Source organism: Carassius gibelio, chromosome B24 (assembly GCF_023724105.1).
Source record: "Carassius gibelio isolate Cgi1373 ecotype wild population from Czech Republic chromosome B24, carGib1.2-hapl.c, whole genome shotgun sequence".
NCBI classification, from domain to species: domain Eukaryota; kingdom Metazoa; phylum Chordata; class Actinopteri; order Cypriniformes; family Cyprinidae; genus Carassius; species Carassius gibelio.
This window is the reverse complement of record NC_068419.1, coordinates 14,009,322-14,026,925: the sequence shown is the minus strand read 5'-3', so window position 1 is coordinate 14,026,925 and position 17,604 is coordinate 14,009,322. Positions and strand designations below refer to the sequence as shown.

The 17,604-nt window shown below is 34.8% G+C and overlaps 1 protein-coding gene across 1 annotated transcript in view; it reads left to right on the top strand.

Moving 5' to 3' along the window:
* The window catches only part of LOC128013660 (double-stranded RNA-binding protein Staufen homolog 2), a 117,457-nt gene that overhangs the window by 16,362 nt on the left and 83,491 nt on the right, over positions 1-17,604 (top strand). The window contains exons 6-7 of the mRNA XM_052596787.1: positions 11,792-11,951; positions 16,825-16,932. Of these exons, the coding sequence (XP_052452747.1) occupies positions 11,792-11,951; positions 16,825-16,932 (268 nt within the window). The remainder of the gene's footprint in view (positions 1-11,791; positions 11,952-16,824; positions 16,933-17,604) is intronic.

The window sequence follows — 17,604 nt, the reverse complement described above, 5'->3', positions numbered from 1 at the left end:
GAGTGCTCAGCCACAGCCCTCCCTGTTGTTGCTCAAGACACGTGCCTTCCTTCACACAGAGGAGGAGATGCTGTGCTATTTATTATTTTTTTTTTTTTGATGGTGGCATTGTTTTGTGTGGGTGAGTCATTAATGCTTTTGTGGCTCGCAGTCAGAGGACAGCTCGTTTCTCTTCTGTGTTCGGCTCCAGGTGTTCGCTGCTTACAGAGCCTCACAGGTGTGTCTCACATGGGGTCTGTTTCAGTGACTGTCCTTCTGTACAGTTTGATCTCTCATGGCAAACATCCAACCTGAACAGTAAAGCAAATATTGTGAAACTACCTTTAATTAACTTTCATAAAATAAAGATTAAACTAACATAAACTAAAAAAAAAAACAGAAAAAAAAAACAGTGAGCCATTGGCTCTTGAAATGGACCATTTGGAATATTTTATTGTAGTTTTAATTCATATTTAGATTTAAGAAATAAACTTTTTATTTACTTAAATATTTTCTTAAATATTATATATATATATATATATATATATATATTTTTTTTTTTTTTTTTTTTTTTTTTTTTCTAATCGCTAGTAAAGCTAACCAGCCATCATGCTAGGTAAACTTGCAAACTCACCTGGTTTATATTATGCTTAAATCAAATGCCAAATTAATGTTTTGATTTAGATAGTTTCACGCCTTATTTAGTGAGTAGTGAGCTAGTTTCTAAGTTTCTCTAGCATGATGGCTGGTTAGCTTTACTAGCGATTAGCAAGCAAATAATATAATACACATTCATTCATGAATATGAGTGCTATTTTTTAATGTTTAATCTTCAGTGATACTGAACTTGCTCAGCCAGCTGTGTGTCATCATCTTACCCAAACATTGGAGTGTCTGTGCTCAACTTAACTAGCCATAAGGCAGAGACGGCATCTATGCAGGTGAACCGAACAATGGTGTTATGAATCAGTTCGACTCCCAAGACAAGACGACGCTCACCCGACTGGCCAATAGGAACGTGGCCCCGCCCATGACACAATTCTCACAGTGAAAGCAAAATCCTGACACGAGAGCAAGAAATTGCATCAAGAGCAAAGAAAAGCGTTTCGAGAGAAACACTTTTTTTTTTTTTTGAGAAAATATTTTCACACTGATAGCAAAAAATATATATTTGAGAGTTGTTTTCAAAGTATTTTGAGAGAGATTTTTTTTCTCAGAAATAATTTTTAAAATTTCAAATGTATATTTTTTTTATGTTCTATGAGAAAATACTTTCTCTCAAAACTTTTTTTAGTCTCAAATATTATTATTTTTTGCTATTGGCATGAAAACTTTTTCTCTCAAATATTCTTTTTTCTCTCATGAAATGTTTTTTTGCTATCAGTGTGATAACTTTTTCTCTCATGAAATGTTTTTTTTTCTCTCAGATCTTTTATTTTCTCGCATGTAATAAAGACACATTTCTAACTCCATACCTATGGCCTAGAAACTATCCAGGACACCCTAGCATCTGCAACACCTTAACTTATCCTAGAAACTACCACTGTTATGTCACTTTATACAAGTCGGATGTTCTTGGCAACACAATTGCAGGTAACATCTTCCAATAAATTCCATTTGAAAGTTGTAAATGTTGCTACCGTCTTAATTAAAACAATCATCTACTAGCATTTAAACTAATGCCATTAATAAGGACAGAAGCAGCTGTGCTGGGCATAAGTCCAACTTAAAAACTGTAGTGCCCAAGTTGCTTCATTAGCAGTAAATGGACTGACACCAAGTTCTCCTAGTCCTATCAGAAGAGTTACATCAACCACCGCCTTTTTCTGCAAATAAGAAGGACCTGAAGTCCAATTAAATCTCAAGATGTGCAAATGCAGTCTTATTAAACCAGTGTGTCATTTTAAATCAGTTGTAAAGAATTGGGGAGGGTTGGAATTTGACTCGCCGCTGCATTTTTGAAGTGATAAAACTGAGAAACCAACTGATTAACCAGCAGAGAGCTTTGTAATCTCATGTTTGCAAGAGGAACCATAACATGCTCTCCAGAGGAATTTGGCTTCAGCTGACCTTTAATTAAATTTATAAACGTTGAAGTTCTGTGCTGTGTCATTCGAAAGGCAGATCTGGCTTTTAAGGGGCTTTTTAAGGGGGTATCTGGCTTATTTTGCTGTTTTGGCTGCTTGCTGTATTGTTATGGACCATCGATCTCAGCTATAGCCCAATTAATGCCTGACCATGAATATGTAGACGTGGTTTTATGCAGTTTTCTGATCCAATATGGATTATAGTCAGCACCACCTGCCGATTTATTACAATGCTTTTAAAAGTGGCTTGTTATGAAAATACATCTTTTGTATTACTTCAATACCAGTCCACTATTTGTTTTCCTGTATTATGTTGTACAGAAATTATTTTGATAAAGCCCCATGGAGCCGCTGCCTGTGCTCTTGTATGTCAGTGGAAGGTGTTTTTAAAGACATTACACATCTTTTGTTCCATGCCTGTTGCCTTCCCATATCCCCTCTTGTGACAAGTCTTATGTAGGAGGTTTTCTTCACCCCCTGTAGCCAAACCTTTTGTGGTCCAGGGGGATCCTATGTAGTATAATTTTGCAATTTTCCATTTCTTTACTCACATTTATGGGGAAAAAAACTCAATGGGAGGAAGTATCTATGTTTTTGGTTGTCTGTCAGGGGGACGAGGTGTTGGAAGTAAATCTGTGTCACCAGGAGATGACCATGTTCCAGGGACTGTGAGATAAAATGTAACTGTCCTGTTGACCCATTTAATTGTTTTTACCCTCCAGAAGTCCCGGGATGATGGTAGAAAGAGTTTTGCAAGGCTTGAGATACAAAAATATTTCTTGACATTGACTGTGACACATTATGTCAGTTACAAATTGGTCAATGGCCCATTTTTCGAGTTTTTCAAATTATAGTTTTTTTTTAATATTGGATATTTACTTAATTTCCTTCCGTTTTACATTTAAATTACTAATCTTCACTTAAAGTTAAACTTTGAAGACATCAATAATTTAATAACACTCTCGAATGTAATCTTTAGCCAATCTTAAAATAAATGTTTTTCACTGCACATTGCAATACTGTGGAGTTTTGTTATTGTTAACTAAAACTTAAATTAAATAAAGCTGAAATAAATTTAAACATATTATTAAACTTAAGCAAACGTTTCTAATTTTTTTAATTTAATTTGAAGTACTAAAAACTAAAAGTGAAATAAAAAGCTAGATAGAAATGAATGATGACAAATAAAATGGACAAAACGATAAAATTGAGGCACTCAAACACAACTATTAAAAAATGTTCAAACATTCACTGATGCTCTAAAAGGAAACAATATGCATTTAGAGCTGGGGGGTGAAAACTTTTGGAATTTGAAGATCAAGGTAAATTGTACTTAATTTCTGTTAAGGGAAAACATACAAGTATCTTCTGTTGCTTACGAAGGGCAGAACTAAATGAAAAAAAAAATATTTTAACAAAATAAGATAAATTTTGACATATCGTGTTCAAAAATGTCCAACCCCTCAACTCTTAAAGCATTTAGTTTCCTTCCAGAGCATCAGTGAACGTTTGAACCTTTTTTAGTAGTTGTGTTGGAGTGCCTCAATTGTCCTTAGTTTGTAAAGATTTATCTCAAAATCATACAGTCACTGCTGGTAAAGGGTTCAAATATGAAAAGATGCTGGATCAAACAATTATAATTAGATGACAAGAGATATGTCATTTAACAATAAATTTTACTCTCCAAATTGAATTTGACATCAGTGCACTGAACGGTAAAGTTGAAGTTTATTCAACTTTAATTCAATTCAGTTGCATTCAACTTCATTCCATTGAAGTTTATTTCTCTTCGGAATATTTATTTATGGATTTGTGCTACTGTCTTCACACACAGATGAAAATTACTAGACAAGTGTGACATAATCTATCTCTGTAAATAAATACAATATAAATTCACGTCTCGCGCACTTAAATGCCCTTTGAATGTATCGTGTACATTCCCTTTGAACTGGAATCATGGCAGAATTTCATGTGAAGTGACGAATAGTATGGTCAAATAAGACAACGTTTGAATGCTGCATGAACAAGAGACCTCCTTACTGAAGTGAAAGTGTTGACTAGTGTCACTATCTCGCGAACGCACTGGTGGATCTCTGCCAAATTCGGGGATCTCTTCACCTCAAGGAGCCCTCTTGAACACCACCCTCCACATGTCAGTAGCCCTCCAGAGTCGCCAGATCGGTCGGCGCCGGACAGCAAATTTAACCACCTCTAATTCCCACGCTAAGGGCTGGTCTCATACGAAAGAGGGTTTCTCGAGAGTACACGCGTTCGAGAGGGTTCCTCGAGCTGAAGGGATCCCACAAATTTGGTGTGGATTCGCTGCGCTGTTACAGAGATTTGGCAGTTCAAAATTTCAGTGGGTTTCCAAAGACTTAAGCTTTAAAGCGTTTCATTCAGGTTGCCAGTAGTAAACAATGGAGCACGCTCTGCTGGACAAACATACATACTGGATTTCATCTGTGTGATTTTACAGACCAAAGGTAAAGTGAAAGTGACGTGACATACAGCCAAGTATGGTGACCCATACTCAGAATTCGTGCTCTGTTTTTAACCCATCCAAAGTGCACACACACAGCAGTGAACACACACACACCGTAAACACACATCCATGGGCATCCATTTATGCTGCGGCGCCTGGGGAGCAGTTGGGGGTTCGGTGCCTTGCTCAAGGGCACCTCAGTTGTGGTATTGAAGGTGGAGAGAGCACTGTACATGCACTCCCCCCACCCACAATTCCTGCCGGCCCGAGACTCGAACTCACAACCCTTCAATTGCGAGTCCGACTCTCTAACCATTAGGCCACAACTTCCCCCCTTAAATGTGAGCTCTTTCCCAGAAAGAAGAGCACAATTTACCGTCCAGTAGTTTAACTCATTTGTGTTAACCATTTGTGGATTAGCCAGACTGTTGTATCATTCAGCGGGAGAAGCTGTGACACCTGTCAACATGTTTATAGGCTTTTTCTTTAATCCTCACAGGATTTTTAAGTCCTCTGCACTGAAAATTCACAAGTGATGTGTATCTTTGTCAATGTAAAGGAGAAAAAAGCTGTGGTTGGGGCCTCTTGTTAGCAGTTAAAATGGCAAGAGATCGATTGAAGTCATCAGTGGCTCAGCATGTGCGGCTAGCTCTTACTTAAGGTTAGCAACACACTGATGATTAATCAATGATGAGAAAGTGAGATAGTCTGGCACATTGCCTGGCTGTTAAAAAGCCTGTCCAGGTGACTGATCAGTAGTCAACACCCAGTCTATCCATTTCTTCAGTATTTCCACAGTCCGTATATGTCTACACTGTTCACTTGGCGGCCATTTTGGAAACACCCTCAGGCAGTTATTTACACTTAAGCCCAAAGTATACTACAGTTTTGACCCAAACGAAGAAGATCACTATATATTGTTGCAACACCTCTGCCACGACCAGTCTGACGGGGCTCATGCTTATAACAGTAGCTTGGTAGAGTAGACTCATTTAGATCAATGAAATAATTTGGTTTGAGCCTGGTTTCAGTCACGCAGAGTACAAGAAGTCCCTCCTAAAGACATCTTCAGTGTTTCCGTCTGCTGCTGCTTGGCGTTGTTATCTACGGATGTACTCATTCGGATGTACTGAATGACGGAGTCTCTGATGATCACAGCATCACACAGGGGCGTAATTTCGTCTAACATTTGGGGGGACAATAAACATAAAATTTCTCAGGAGCAGTTTTTGAAGGGGACACAAATAATCCAGAAATGTTTTACTTTGTAAGGATATTTTCAAGAATAAACCGCTAAATTATCTGAATAAATGGCTGTCAGCATGTTCCCTCCTGACTGCTTGTTCCACCGACTGTCTATCTCTTCTCTAAAGCACACACATGAAGTCTAGCAACCAGTTGATGCCATTGTTTTAGTTGCTATAATGACATGCTGCATAGTTTCTGAATACAATACATTGATGATGATTCAGTATGTGACCCCAAATGCTTCATTCATCAAAACCATACCCATTGACATTTTTTCACAACTTCTAAATCTGTAGATCGCCAATACGTCCTGGCCAATGGTGAAATAAAATCCGACATCTGGGCCAAGGAACTCCGCTCGAGATTTGGGCGTGAGCCTCAGCCTCGTCCCCAAGGAAGTTGAGGTGGATTTGTGCTTGAATAACTACATGAAGGGTTACTTTTGTCTTGTTTTTGACATGATATGAAATGATCCTTGACTCGTCATTCTGCGATGAAACTTGAGGGAGTAGTGTTGTACGTCAATCAGCATCATTAGTCACGAATCATTTGTTGACGCTTGTTGATGTTTGATTAGAAAGGGTTTTTGCATAATAACATCTAGTATTATTATTATTATTATCTATTCATGATGTGTAATTGCTTTCGTCCTTAAAAAATTTGACAGATGTGACTAGGCGGTTTTACCAAAATCTTATCACAACATGAGTAGTTTTATTTCATTATAATGTTGTACATCAGAATATAGTTATTTTTGCTTTAAATATAGTCTTTGATATCAAATTTGTCGATACCACAGAAATTCATAATTCTTGTCACAAGTGTCAATATAAAAAAATACTAATAATAATTTTAGCCTAAACTGAAAAGAATTAGTTTTATTTCATGATAACGATTTACATCACAATATATTAATTTTTCTTTAAATAAAGTCTTTGATATCAAAATATTTAATACCACAGAAATTTTTCAGTATCACAAAAAAACGAATCCTAGCCTAAATTAAAAAAAAAAAAAATCTAAACTCAAGCTTGCTGAAAGCAACTAGGGATTAAATACCAATAAGAAACTAAAAAAATAATAGGACAAAAAACTACAGTAGAACAAATAAATAATTAATGGTACATTGTACAAAGTAATGAGATGTATAAAACAATGCATATTCATCACTGTGTAAATTAAATATATAGTTCTCATTATTAAAGTTACAAAATTTAGGTCAAGAACAGTGAGAGATTTTCTTTATTTTGTTGTTTGATTATGAATGACAGACAGTAAGAATATTAGACTGCTGTCACTTTAAGAACTGCCTGGATCCAATATACTGTTACACATGTGTTTTCTTTCTCAGCTGTTTGTTTTCACTTAAGACCTAAATTACTGTGTTTACCAGGAGATGGCCATTTTGACACAGAAGTGTGTGTATTTAACTGTTCAAGGCCTATAAAATGGAAAAATGACTCTGTTCAGTACTCCAGTGCTCTAAGAGCGCCGTCTTCATGTACACACATTTGGACCTTATTTATTTATTCTGTTATTCTTATTTGTCTAATAAAATAGCAATTTTTTTTTTTTTTTTTTTTTTAATTTGTGCAAGCATGACTGCAAAATTTGGACAAATTGTGTGTAATTACATCCTACTCATCCTAGCACAATGTGACATCAGTTTGGATGAATAATAAAATAGTAAACCAAACAAGAAACATTATTATTGTTATTATTTATTTCACTATAAAATAGTGGTCAAGAAAAAAAATTCATGGCTTAATTTATTATATATATATATATATATATATATATATATATATATATATATATATATATATATATATATATATATATATATATATATATATATAATTTTATTTATTTATTTTAATTTTGGAATTACATTAGGGTGAGCAAATTTTTGATGAACAATCCCTTTTAAATGTCTGATCAGTGTCTTTCTGATTGTGGCTCAGTAGGTTTCAGTCAGTGCCTGCTGGACCATTTTGCAAATGAGCTTTTCTGTTGAAACCACATCTTCAAAGTCTTTTTTTGGTAGTCATTCGCTGTGAGTTATCAATTTATTGAGTCATTCCCCGTCTCTTTTCATCTTCCCTTCACACGCATAAATAAAAGACAACGCTAATGTTTGCCTTCCAGTGGGTTTCTCTCCCTGTCCTCTCACTAGGTGTTCCCGCTTTGGCTTGTGTTCCTTTCTAATGCAGACCAGACAGGCCTGGCTGGTGTGTGTGCTGATAGATTATTGGGTCTAATGCTGCTCAGAGTGTGTCAGCAACGACTTTCCCACGTTGCACAAAGGGGCCTCCTACGAGCCGGGGCCGCAGCCACTCTCCCTGCACCTGTAACCAGAAAATCGACCGCCCCAACATCCTGGCCGTGTCCCATGTTGCACTTGGCATTTCCTCCAAGCGTCTGGGACCACGCTTGACATGCAAGGGCAGGCTCCGCCTCCCTCAGAGGGGCTGTGGTCAGCCGAGCGCAGAACCCCTTGGAATTCTGGGAGAGAAATGCTGAATCACTGTTAGAGCAGACAGGACACACACAGGATGCTGGCACAGAGATGTGGCTCCGAACACACATGTGCTGGAATGATTTTACAACCATTAAAAAAAAAAAGCATACACAAAACCTCCCACTCAGTTAAAGCAATCAAGGAATTACCATAAAAAGCTGATAGACACATTTATGATGCAGAGCTGAAACAACAGCAATAACACAAGCATGTGCTAAATTATCAGCACTTAACACTCATATAAATGCAGCTTTATTTGAATGTTATTTTTTTAAATATAACTATTAGATGAAAAACAAAAATGTATCTAATATAAATAATTGCTTTTGGTATGTTTATCCATATACAGAGTTTAAGAGTTTAAGTCCTGGAAATAAACAAAATTAAATAACTCAAACTAGTATTTTGAGTTATTTAAAAACAAAGAAATTTTAGCTGATAATATTTCTAATAAATACTGTGTAAGAATAAAACATACAAGTAAATTTTCGAATGAAGATTTTTAATTTAATTTTATTAAAATATAAATATTAAATGAAAAGTGAAAGTTAGGAATGTTGCCTTGCCAAATAACTGAAATGAAACAAGTTGAAGTACTAAAATGACTAAAAATGAAAAATAAAAATAAATTAAAGCCAAATAGAAAGAAAAAAAAAAAATCCTTATAAAACTGCAAAAAAGCATTAAATACTTTAATAAAGAAGTAACCCTGGTTAAAATCATCCCAATGGTTTCATGCTTTTAATTGTCATAAAAAATATTATAAAACACCCAGTAGACACATTTATGGTACAGAACTGAAACATATTTTAGTTTAAAAGTCATTTAAGTTTAATTATCATTTAACATAATTTGGACGTAAATATTTTATTTTATTTTATTTTCCGCTTGTTTAATAGAAGAGATCTAAAAAAATAAGGTTTGTGCTGAAGTAATTAATGTAAGAATTAAACACAGATATAGTTACTGTTTTAGATTTATGTGGTTGTGCTAGTTACTCAGTCAAAGTGGAATTATTATGATATAATTTTATTGGGCAGGAATCTAGTTCTGCATTTCATTATCAGGCATGTAACGCTATCTTTTCTTCTTTCCTGGTGGCTTTGGCATGAGCTTTGATTTCAACATCTCCCAGATGGCTTCAATTGGTATCAAATCTAATATCACGAGCCCTACAATGAAATGGAAGTACTCTATTAGCTGAAACTAAATAACTGGAACATTTATGGACAAGTATATATAGATCAAATGACCCTTAGTTCAGTTTAATTCAGTACATGGCACATGTCTGTTTCAGTTTTAGACTTTTCTCTGTTCAAGTTTATACAATCATGAAGGCTTTGAGCATGTGGCCAATGAAGCCGTGTTCTGCCTGGAGGATTTCACCTCAAAATAACTATGTATATGTACTTTTGACCTTCTTTAACTTATATTGATTGATTTATTTTTAGTGGGACATTTTATGCTAAAGTCACCCATTTCACACTTGTACTGGGATGTACACAAAGTTTGGCTTTTTTACATGTATGGATTTACATTTTTTAACCTGCAAGGATGTATTAAATTGATCAAAAGTAATGGCATTTTGAATTTTAAAAAACATTTCTGTTTTCAATAAATGCAGTTTTTTTTCTATTAATCAAAAAAAAATACTGAAAAAATTGAGCAGTGTCCAGAAAATAATATTAATCAGCACTTATATATTTCAGCATTTATAATAATGTTTCTTAAGCACAAAATCAGCATATTATTATGGTTTCTGAAAGATTATGCGACACTGAAGACTTCTGAATATACAGCTTTGCCATGACAGGAATAAATAAAATTTTAAAACCTATTGAAATAGTATTTTTGATTACATCAATGCAGCCCTGGTTAGCATAACAGATTTCTGTCAGTGAACCTAGTGTATTTTTTCCCATGATTTCTGATTGATAAAATCAACTCATGCCCTACATTTTACTCTCGAATATCCTTCTTCACTCGGAAATGCATCAGATTACAGAAGTAGAAGGATTTGGAAACAGTTTGCTTTAACGAAACGTACCATTTAGTTCCAGGATCTGATTCTAAGCATTTCTAAGAGTCCGACACATCTTGACCTTGTTCATGACTGCTGTTGATGTGTTTTTAATTCCCCAATTGCTGATAAGAGCTAAAACCGTGAGAGCGTGATGATTTTGGAAGGCAGCAGCTACTTTTTAGCACAGTTCGGTCCCCAGACGCTGCAGAGGAGTGTGAATGGGTTCTCCTCGACGAGGGAAGGGGGAGAGCTGATGCTGGGTCAGTCGGTACCGTTCCTCATAAAGGCCTTAAAGTGCAAACAGACCCTTAAATCTGCCCACTGAACAGCGGCCTGACAGCCCTGCATGGGTGAGCCAAAGTTAAGATAAAGAAAGCTGGATATACGTGAAGCCGCTTTTGTTCAGAGCTTCTTTGCTTGGAGCCAATGGGAGTCATTATTTCACCAACTCATTGTTATGTCATTGACCCCATGGAAGAAGGGCCCTTTAATTTCACCATTTATTACTCCACCAATATTGTTCGGGTTCCGCCTCAGAAATAAATCTGTCTTTTCTCTAGTTGTTTTAAAGCTTTGTACACCACTCCCATCAGCCTTTGTGTCTTTAGACTCTTGCTTCATTGGAGCTCAGTGACAGCGGAGTGAAGGGGTACATAATAATGTAGGATATAGCTGCGTGCGGAGCAAGGTCTCGATACTTAAATAGCTTCCCAAAATCCAGCTAGTCCCTTAGTGAGGTTCCAGGTTGAAACCTGGGAATATACACTGAGAGGGTATGATTAAATTTGATTGTATTTTGAGTTCTTCCAAAATAGGAAAAGTTAGCGGATGGCGAAATTGTTATACAAAAAATTGGGTTAAAATTAAAATGTAAATTTCTCATTTGTAACAGATTTGAATTAAAAGCATTTTTTTGTTAAACTTGAAAATGTGTTAAATACAAATTTATAATTATTAAATAAAATATACAAACTAGAAGCATTTTCAGTAGTGGCTAGTTCTTGTGGTTCTTGAATTAACTTTGTTATTAATTTAACTTTTTAGTGTTTATTTATTTACAAAATAGACAAATATTATGGAATTTATTATTCAAACAATTTTAATAGCATTTTATATGTGGCATATTTTGGTTATCAGCAATTACATGAATTATAATTATTAGCTTATCCGATTAGCTGGATTTGTAATATTGCTGTATTCCCGATAGTATGGATGGAAAAGCCCAATTTTTATTTTGTTGCTTCCTTTCCATCACAAGTCATCTTTTTTTGCGTCATTCCTTCCTATTAGCAGCCTGGGTGCTTTTCTAGAGTTTGTGCAGAAATAAAACTGCCAAGTTTCGATAAGATAATCCTCTTATAAATCAAAGGGCTTTTTTTTCTTCCCCTTTTACCTGCGTGTCTTTCACTCAAACTTTCCTTCTCTGTCTCTTGGCCCTCTCCCAAACTTAGGTACCATTACCCAGTGCCTAAGGTATTTTATGTGCAGCTGACAGTGGGGAACAACGAGTTTATCGGAGAGGGGCGGACTCGCCAAGCTGCCAGACACAGTGCGGCCATGAAGGCCCTTCAGGCCCTGAAGAACGAACCCATTCCAGAGAGACCACCTCAGGTAACCTTCACAACTGTCCCACCTAACAGAACACACAGCCATGCAATCAAATAATTTTCATGATTTCATAAAACTTTTATTCAGCAAGGATGCATAAAAACGATCAAAAGTGACAGTAAAGCCATTGTATAATGTAACATGAATTTCGATTTCAAATAATTGTTTTGAACTTGAACTTAAATAAATGCTTTTGTTTTGAACCTCAAAAAAAAAAAATGTTTTCCACAAAAAATTAAGCAGCACAACTGTTTTCGCCATTTGTAATAATTAATAAGAAATATTTCTTAAACATTGCATATTAGTGTAGTTTTTGAAGAATCATGTTACACTGAAGACTGAAGTAATGACTGTGAAATATCACAATTTGCTATTTCAGGAATAAATTACAGTTAAAATGTATTAAAATATAAAAACCTGTTGTTTTAATTGTAATAATATTTCACAATATTAATGTTTTAATTGTATACTTAAAATAAATGGAGCATAAGAGACTTTCAAGAACATTAATAAATCTTAATCCTTCTTTATTATTGATTTTGGTATATTTTTCCATACACATAGTTTGAGACAATATTGAAAGTCATTGTTTTAATACTAAGATTTTGAATTATTATAAAGAAAAAAAATGCAGCTAAAGAAGAAATACTTAAAAAAAAAAAAGATATATGCAATTTAAATATATTTACAAAATCTGTCTAATACAAAAATTCTAATTTTTAATTTGATTTTATTAAATTTTAATAAAAAAAAATGCTGCATTTTCACTAATGGTCTCTGACAGTTTCCTCTTTTTTCATTTTATGAACTTGAAAGTCTATCATATTCTGCATATTCATAACACGTTATCAGGTAAAAGTGATATTCAGGCTGGCGATCCAAGTCACGATATTTAAGAAGACACAACTGTCCTGCTTCCTCGTCATCCGTCAGTGTTCACAACATCTCCTCAGAGCTTTAGTTTCTGTCAGAGCTGTGTTTGCACGTATCTTCGGGCCATCCTTCTAAATACTAATTTCTCCCACCGGAAATCATATTTCTTTGTTCCCCAAATGCTTGGCATGGACCAAGGTTATTTAAACCACAGTGGCGCCTCTCTTGTTTAGTCTTGTCCCCCTTCTGTCTCCATAATGAGGGCTTTGTCAGACGTTTCTTCCGTGTATTGCTTTACAAATTGATACACACCTTACCTGTGCACACCTCAGGGCAAAACCGTGTTCGTCTGCATGTCTCCCCACTCCTGTACCATATCAAACCTCGAGGATGAGTATCATGCTCACACGAACAAACAGACACAATGGGTTTCATTCACACAGATTTTGCGCGCACATCTTTACTACCTTTATTTTTCAAATCACTAACACTATGTGTACTTGATCCCTCATTTAGAAGTATATAAATGTAATGACATCAGAATGAGAAGAAGAGCGAATTTATGAGCGTTGCAAACTTTTATGCGCACATAAAAAAAGTCACTTGCATTGTTAAAAATGACAGTAATGCATGTTACTGATTTAGTATTTATGATGCTACAAAAGATGTTTGTTTCAAACTAATGCTGTTCTTTTGAAGTTTCTTGAGCAGCAAATCGCCATCTTAGATATTAATATTGTATTTCTGAAGAATCATGTTACACTAGAGACTAATAATGTCTGGAAATACAGCTTTGCCATCACAGGAATAAATTACATATATATATAAAAAAAAATAGAAAACAGTTATTTTAAATCGAAATAATAATTAAAAATTGTATTGTATTTCTGTTACCTCTTAAGTATTTTTGGTTATATTTTGGTACATTTATCCATAAACAGAATATGAGACCAAGCTAGAAATCCTCAGCTTTACTATCTTTACTTTTTTAAAATGATCCATTTGAATGTATGGGTGTGTGTGTGTGTGTGTGTGTGTGTGTGTGTGTGCGTCACTTGCATCGTTATTAATGAATGGGAGTCAGTGTTTGTGGCTCAGCTGATTTTTATTGTCAAGTAAACCATGTTTTCCTTCCCGTCAACGCGCTCATAAACTCGCAAAGCCAATTGTTTACCATGTGCTAACAGGCAAACGAGCGCATGCCAGAGTTGTTGAGCTCTGAATGGTTAGTAAACAGACCTCGGGAAGCTCTTCTGTATCGTTCAAGACCGTATAACTGTTTCCGTTCACCGGCTGTAATGGGAACAGTGCTCAGTGACCACACAATGTAAGCAGGAAATCTCTCAGATGAAGACAGTAAGGCATATTTGAGGGGTTTTCAAAGGGAAGTGGATGATTAATCCATTAGAATGTGGATTTTTTATTTATTTACTCTATTTAGCCCAAATTATGTTTGTAAGACATTTGTTTTATATCAGACACTAATGGCTTCTTATTTTAGATTCTACAAAACCTGAGGCTCAGATCGATAGATTCGGCTGGTGTTGATGCCTAAAACACATGTTTATTCAAAATAAACACATCTCTGTGTTAAATAAAAATAATAGTCGTTTTTTTTTTTTTTTTGGCAACGTATTTTTTCCCTCTTTTTTCTGTTTGGCACAGTCAGCTTTTTGTAGTAACAGTTTTATTGATCAACTTAGCTGTGAGAGGTTCTCCATAAGTAATATTTCTAATATTTCTACTTCTGTGGTCCAGATTTATTGCACATTATTTATTTTACATTATAAGCTGATAACAACATCAACAACAGTAATATAATACTATAAAAGTGCTATTAGTTGTTTATATATATATATATATATATATATATATATATATATATATATATATATATATATATATATATATATATATATATATATATAATTAATTAATTAATTAATTTATTTATTTTCATTTGGACCTAAGACTATATATAGCTTCATTTTTCTTATTAATTTATTGATATTATTTTGAAACTATCTGACAGCTGGAATGAATATTGTAATTATATCTGTGATCCCAGTTTATTATATATTAACTAATAATACAAACTAAATATAATCATTTTGAAAAAATGTTATTAGTTGTGACAACAGCTGTTTTCCAGGTTCAAACATTACCAGAAAATGTTTAAAGGCATGGAAAAATCTTGGCAGAAATAAAAATGTAGTTTCTACGTCCGGTCAGAAAATTACTTCTTTAGCTAGTAGTTACTCTTTTGTTAGTGCAATTTAGATTTTTTCTTTTTTCACCCTTTTTTTATAAATCCCTTTTTTTTGCAATCTGTGGAAGATAAGAATGCTTTTAAAAATTATTTTGTCTTTTATACTCCAAAACTGAGTTAGTTTGCTGATATTTTAGCCAAATTTCTGTGCTTTTTGATCGTTACAACACATGACAATATCAAATTTAACTTGTGACCTGTCAGTTCAGTTTAAGAAGAGCACACAAGCAAGTCTTCACAGTCTGTCACACAAAGTCTCACACTCTCCAGACCACCTGACGGCTCTCCATCCCAGACATCATTAACAGACGTTTGAAGGAAACGCACAATGACATCATGCCGTGTGATCGCTATAAGGACGACACTGAGAACGCTGTATTGAATGTCTGCAAAAAAAACACAGCTTGATCGAGCGCTCTTAGATCACACACTCCTGTTCATGTGTTGTATGAGAACACACTCTTCATTCTCAAAAGAAATGTCAGTAGTGTAACGGAGGTGACCAAGATAATATGCTGCAGGGATCATATTAAAAGTCACCCTTTGGAACTTGTGTGAGAGTTCTATTGCAGTTCCTTTTATAGTTGATAAGATATGAATCGGAACTAAGGGAACTGCTCTTGGATCAGTTTGAAAGCTTTTTCTTCTTACAAAACCAAGCCACTTTCTTCAGAATCTCAACGGTTCAACAAAACCAGAAGCATCTCTTTTCAGTGGAGGTACCTGAGAAACCGCAGTCATGCGTTGAAGTAGACCCGCCATCAGCTTTGAGATCATACAGCCTGTTCTTAAAGGGATAGTTCACCCAAAAATGTTAAATTTTGTCTTTAATTTCTAACCCTCATGTCGTTCCAAACACGTAAGACCTTTGTTCATCTTCAGAAAACAAATTAAGATATTTTGGATGAAATCCGAGAGCTTTCTGACGCTTCATAGACTGCAATGCAACTACCACGTTCAAGGCCCAGAAAGGTAGGAAAGATATTGTTAAAATAGTCCATGTGATATCAGTGGTTCAACCATATTTATTTATGAAGCTACGGGAATACCTTTTGTGCGCAAAAAGTTTTATTGGCCTTTAATGTTGCTGTCTATGCAGGGTCAGAAAGCTCTTGGATTTCATCAAAAAATGTCTTAATGTGTGTTTTGAAGATGAACGATGTGTTTGGAACGACAGGGTGAAAAATTAATAACAGAATTCTATTTCTGTTAGTGGGTAAAATGTAGGCTTGGGGCTGATTTGAGGTCAGCAACAGAAATCTTTGTACTGTAATAAAGGGATTGCTGAGAGGAAGTAATCAAATTAAGGCACCAATATGTATTAAGATTTGTTAGTTCTCAAAAAAATAACAAAATTATAATAATTGTTAAAATATTGTACGTTAAGCCATTTTTATTCACTAATGCAAAATGTCCCTGCTCGATCAGTATATTGTTTCTTTTTATTTTTAGTTAACATATTTAATCAATAAACTAAAAAAAATTGCTGTGATTGGACAGAAATAAAGCCATTAAACAGAAAAACAGTATAATTTGTCATTTGTGTAATTAATTTATGCTGCTATGCATACTCGGAGCTCACGATTTTGAATCTTTGAATAAGTGATAGATTGTTTTGGACACCTGTTAGGGGAATAATGTTGGTTGGTAACATCATGACTCAAAAAGGTCAATATGCTGAAAAAACTGTTTTTTTGTAATACTGTAAGTCTGTTTTGTGTTTAACTGTTTCAGTGTTTAGAGGAGAACAACGAAACGGAGGAGAACAGCGATGCCAGCAAATCTGAGATCAGCCTGGTCTACGAGATCGCGCTTAAAAGGAACCTGGCTGTTAACTTTGAGGTAAGCTAAGCTACTTTAATTGAGAATATAAAGGAATATAAGACTGATAAATACGGTTAGTTCAACAATAGTTTTCATTGCATAGTTATTCACAGTTCTAGTGACCTTAACCTCCTTATTAAATATTTTCTTTGTACCTCTAACCAGTTGTATGCTTTTATGCTTCAATAACGTGGCACAATATAACCCTATAGTGCCAAATGTTATTGTTAGTTCAAAACCAATTAGGCTAAATGTAACTGTTCCTAAATGAGCTGTTTGTTATTCCATATATGCAGGAAGTTCAAATGTACATTATTCCTGATTTTAAGCACACAGAAGTTTAGGCTTGCAATGAATACAAGTAGACTTTGATGTTAGCATGTTGCTAAGCTAAATGCTAACCTATAAGAACAAAAATACAGTGCACACACAAATAGTGCTTTTCTATACATTAATTTGCATTTATACAGTTAGATAATGAATAAAATATTTTTCAAGGCTTGTTCTTGTCACAGTGCATTCTGGGATTGCCTTTTCAGTGGATTATGTATGTGTTGCTGCCATAGACATCCAAAAAAACGTATGATGAAACTATTGGAGAAGGCTTTTTGTTGGGAGCAAGCCTCTGATGTCTTAAAACACTGCCTAGATAGTTGTTTAGATTGGTTCTGGAACCGAGCAAGAGTATCT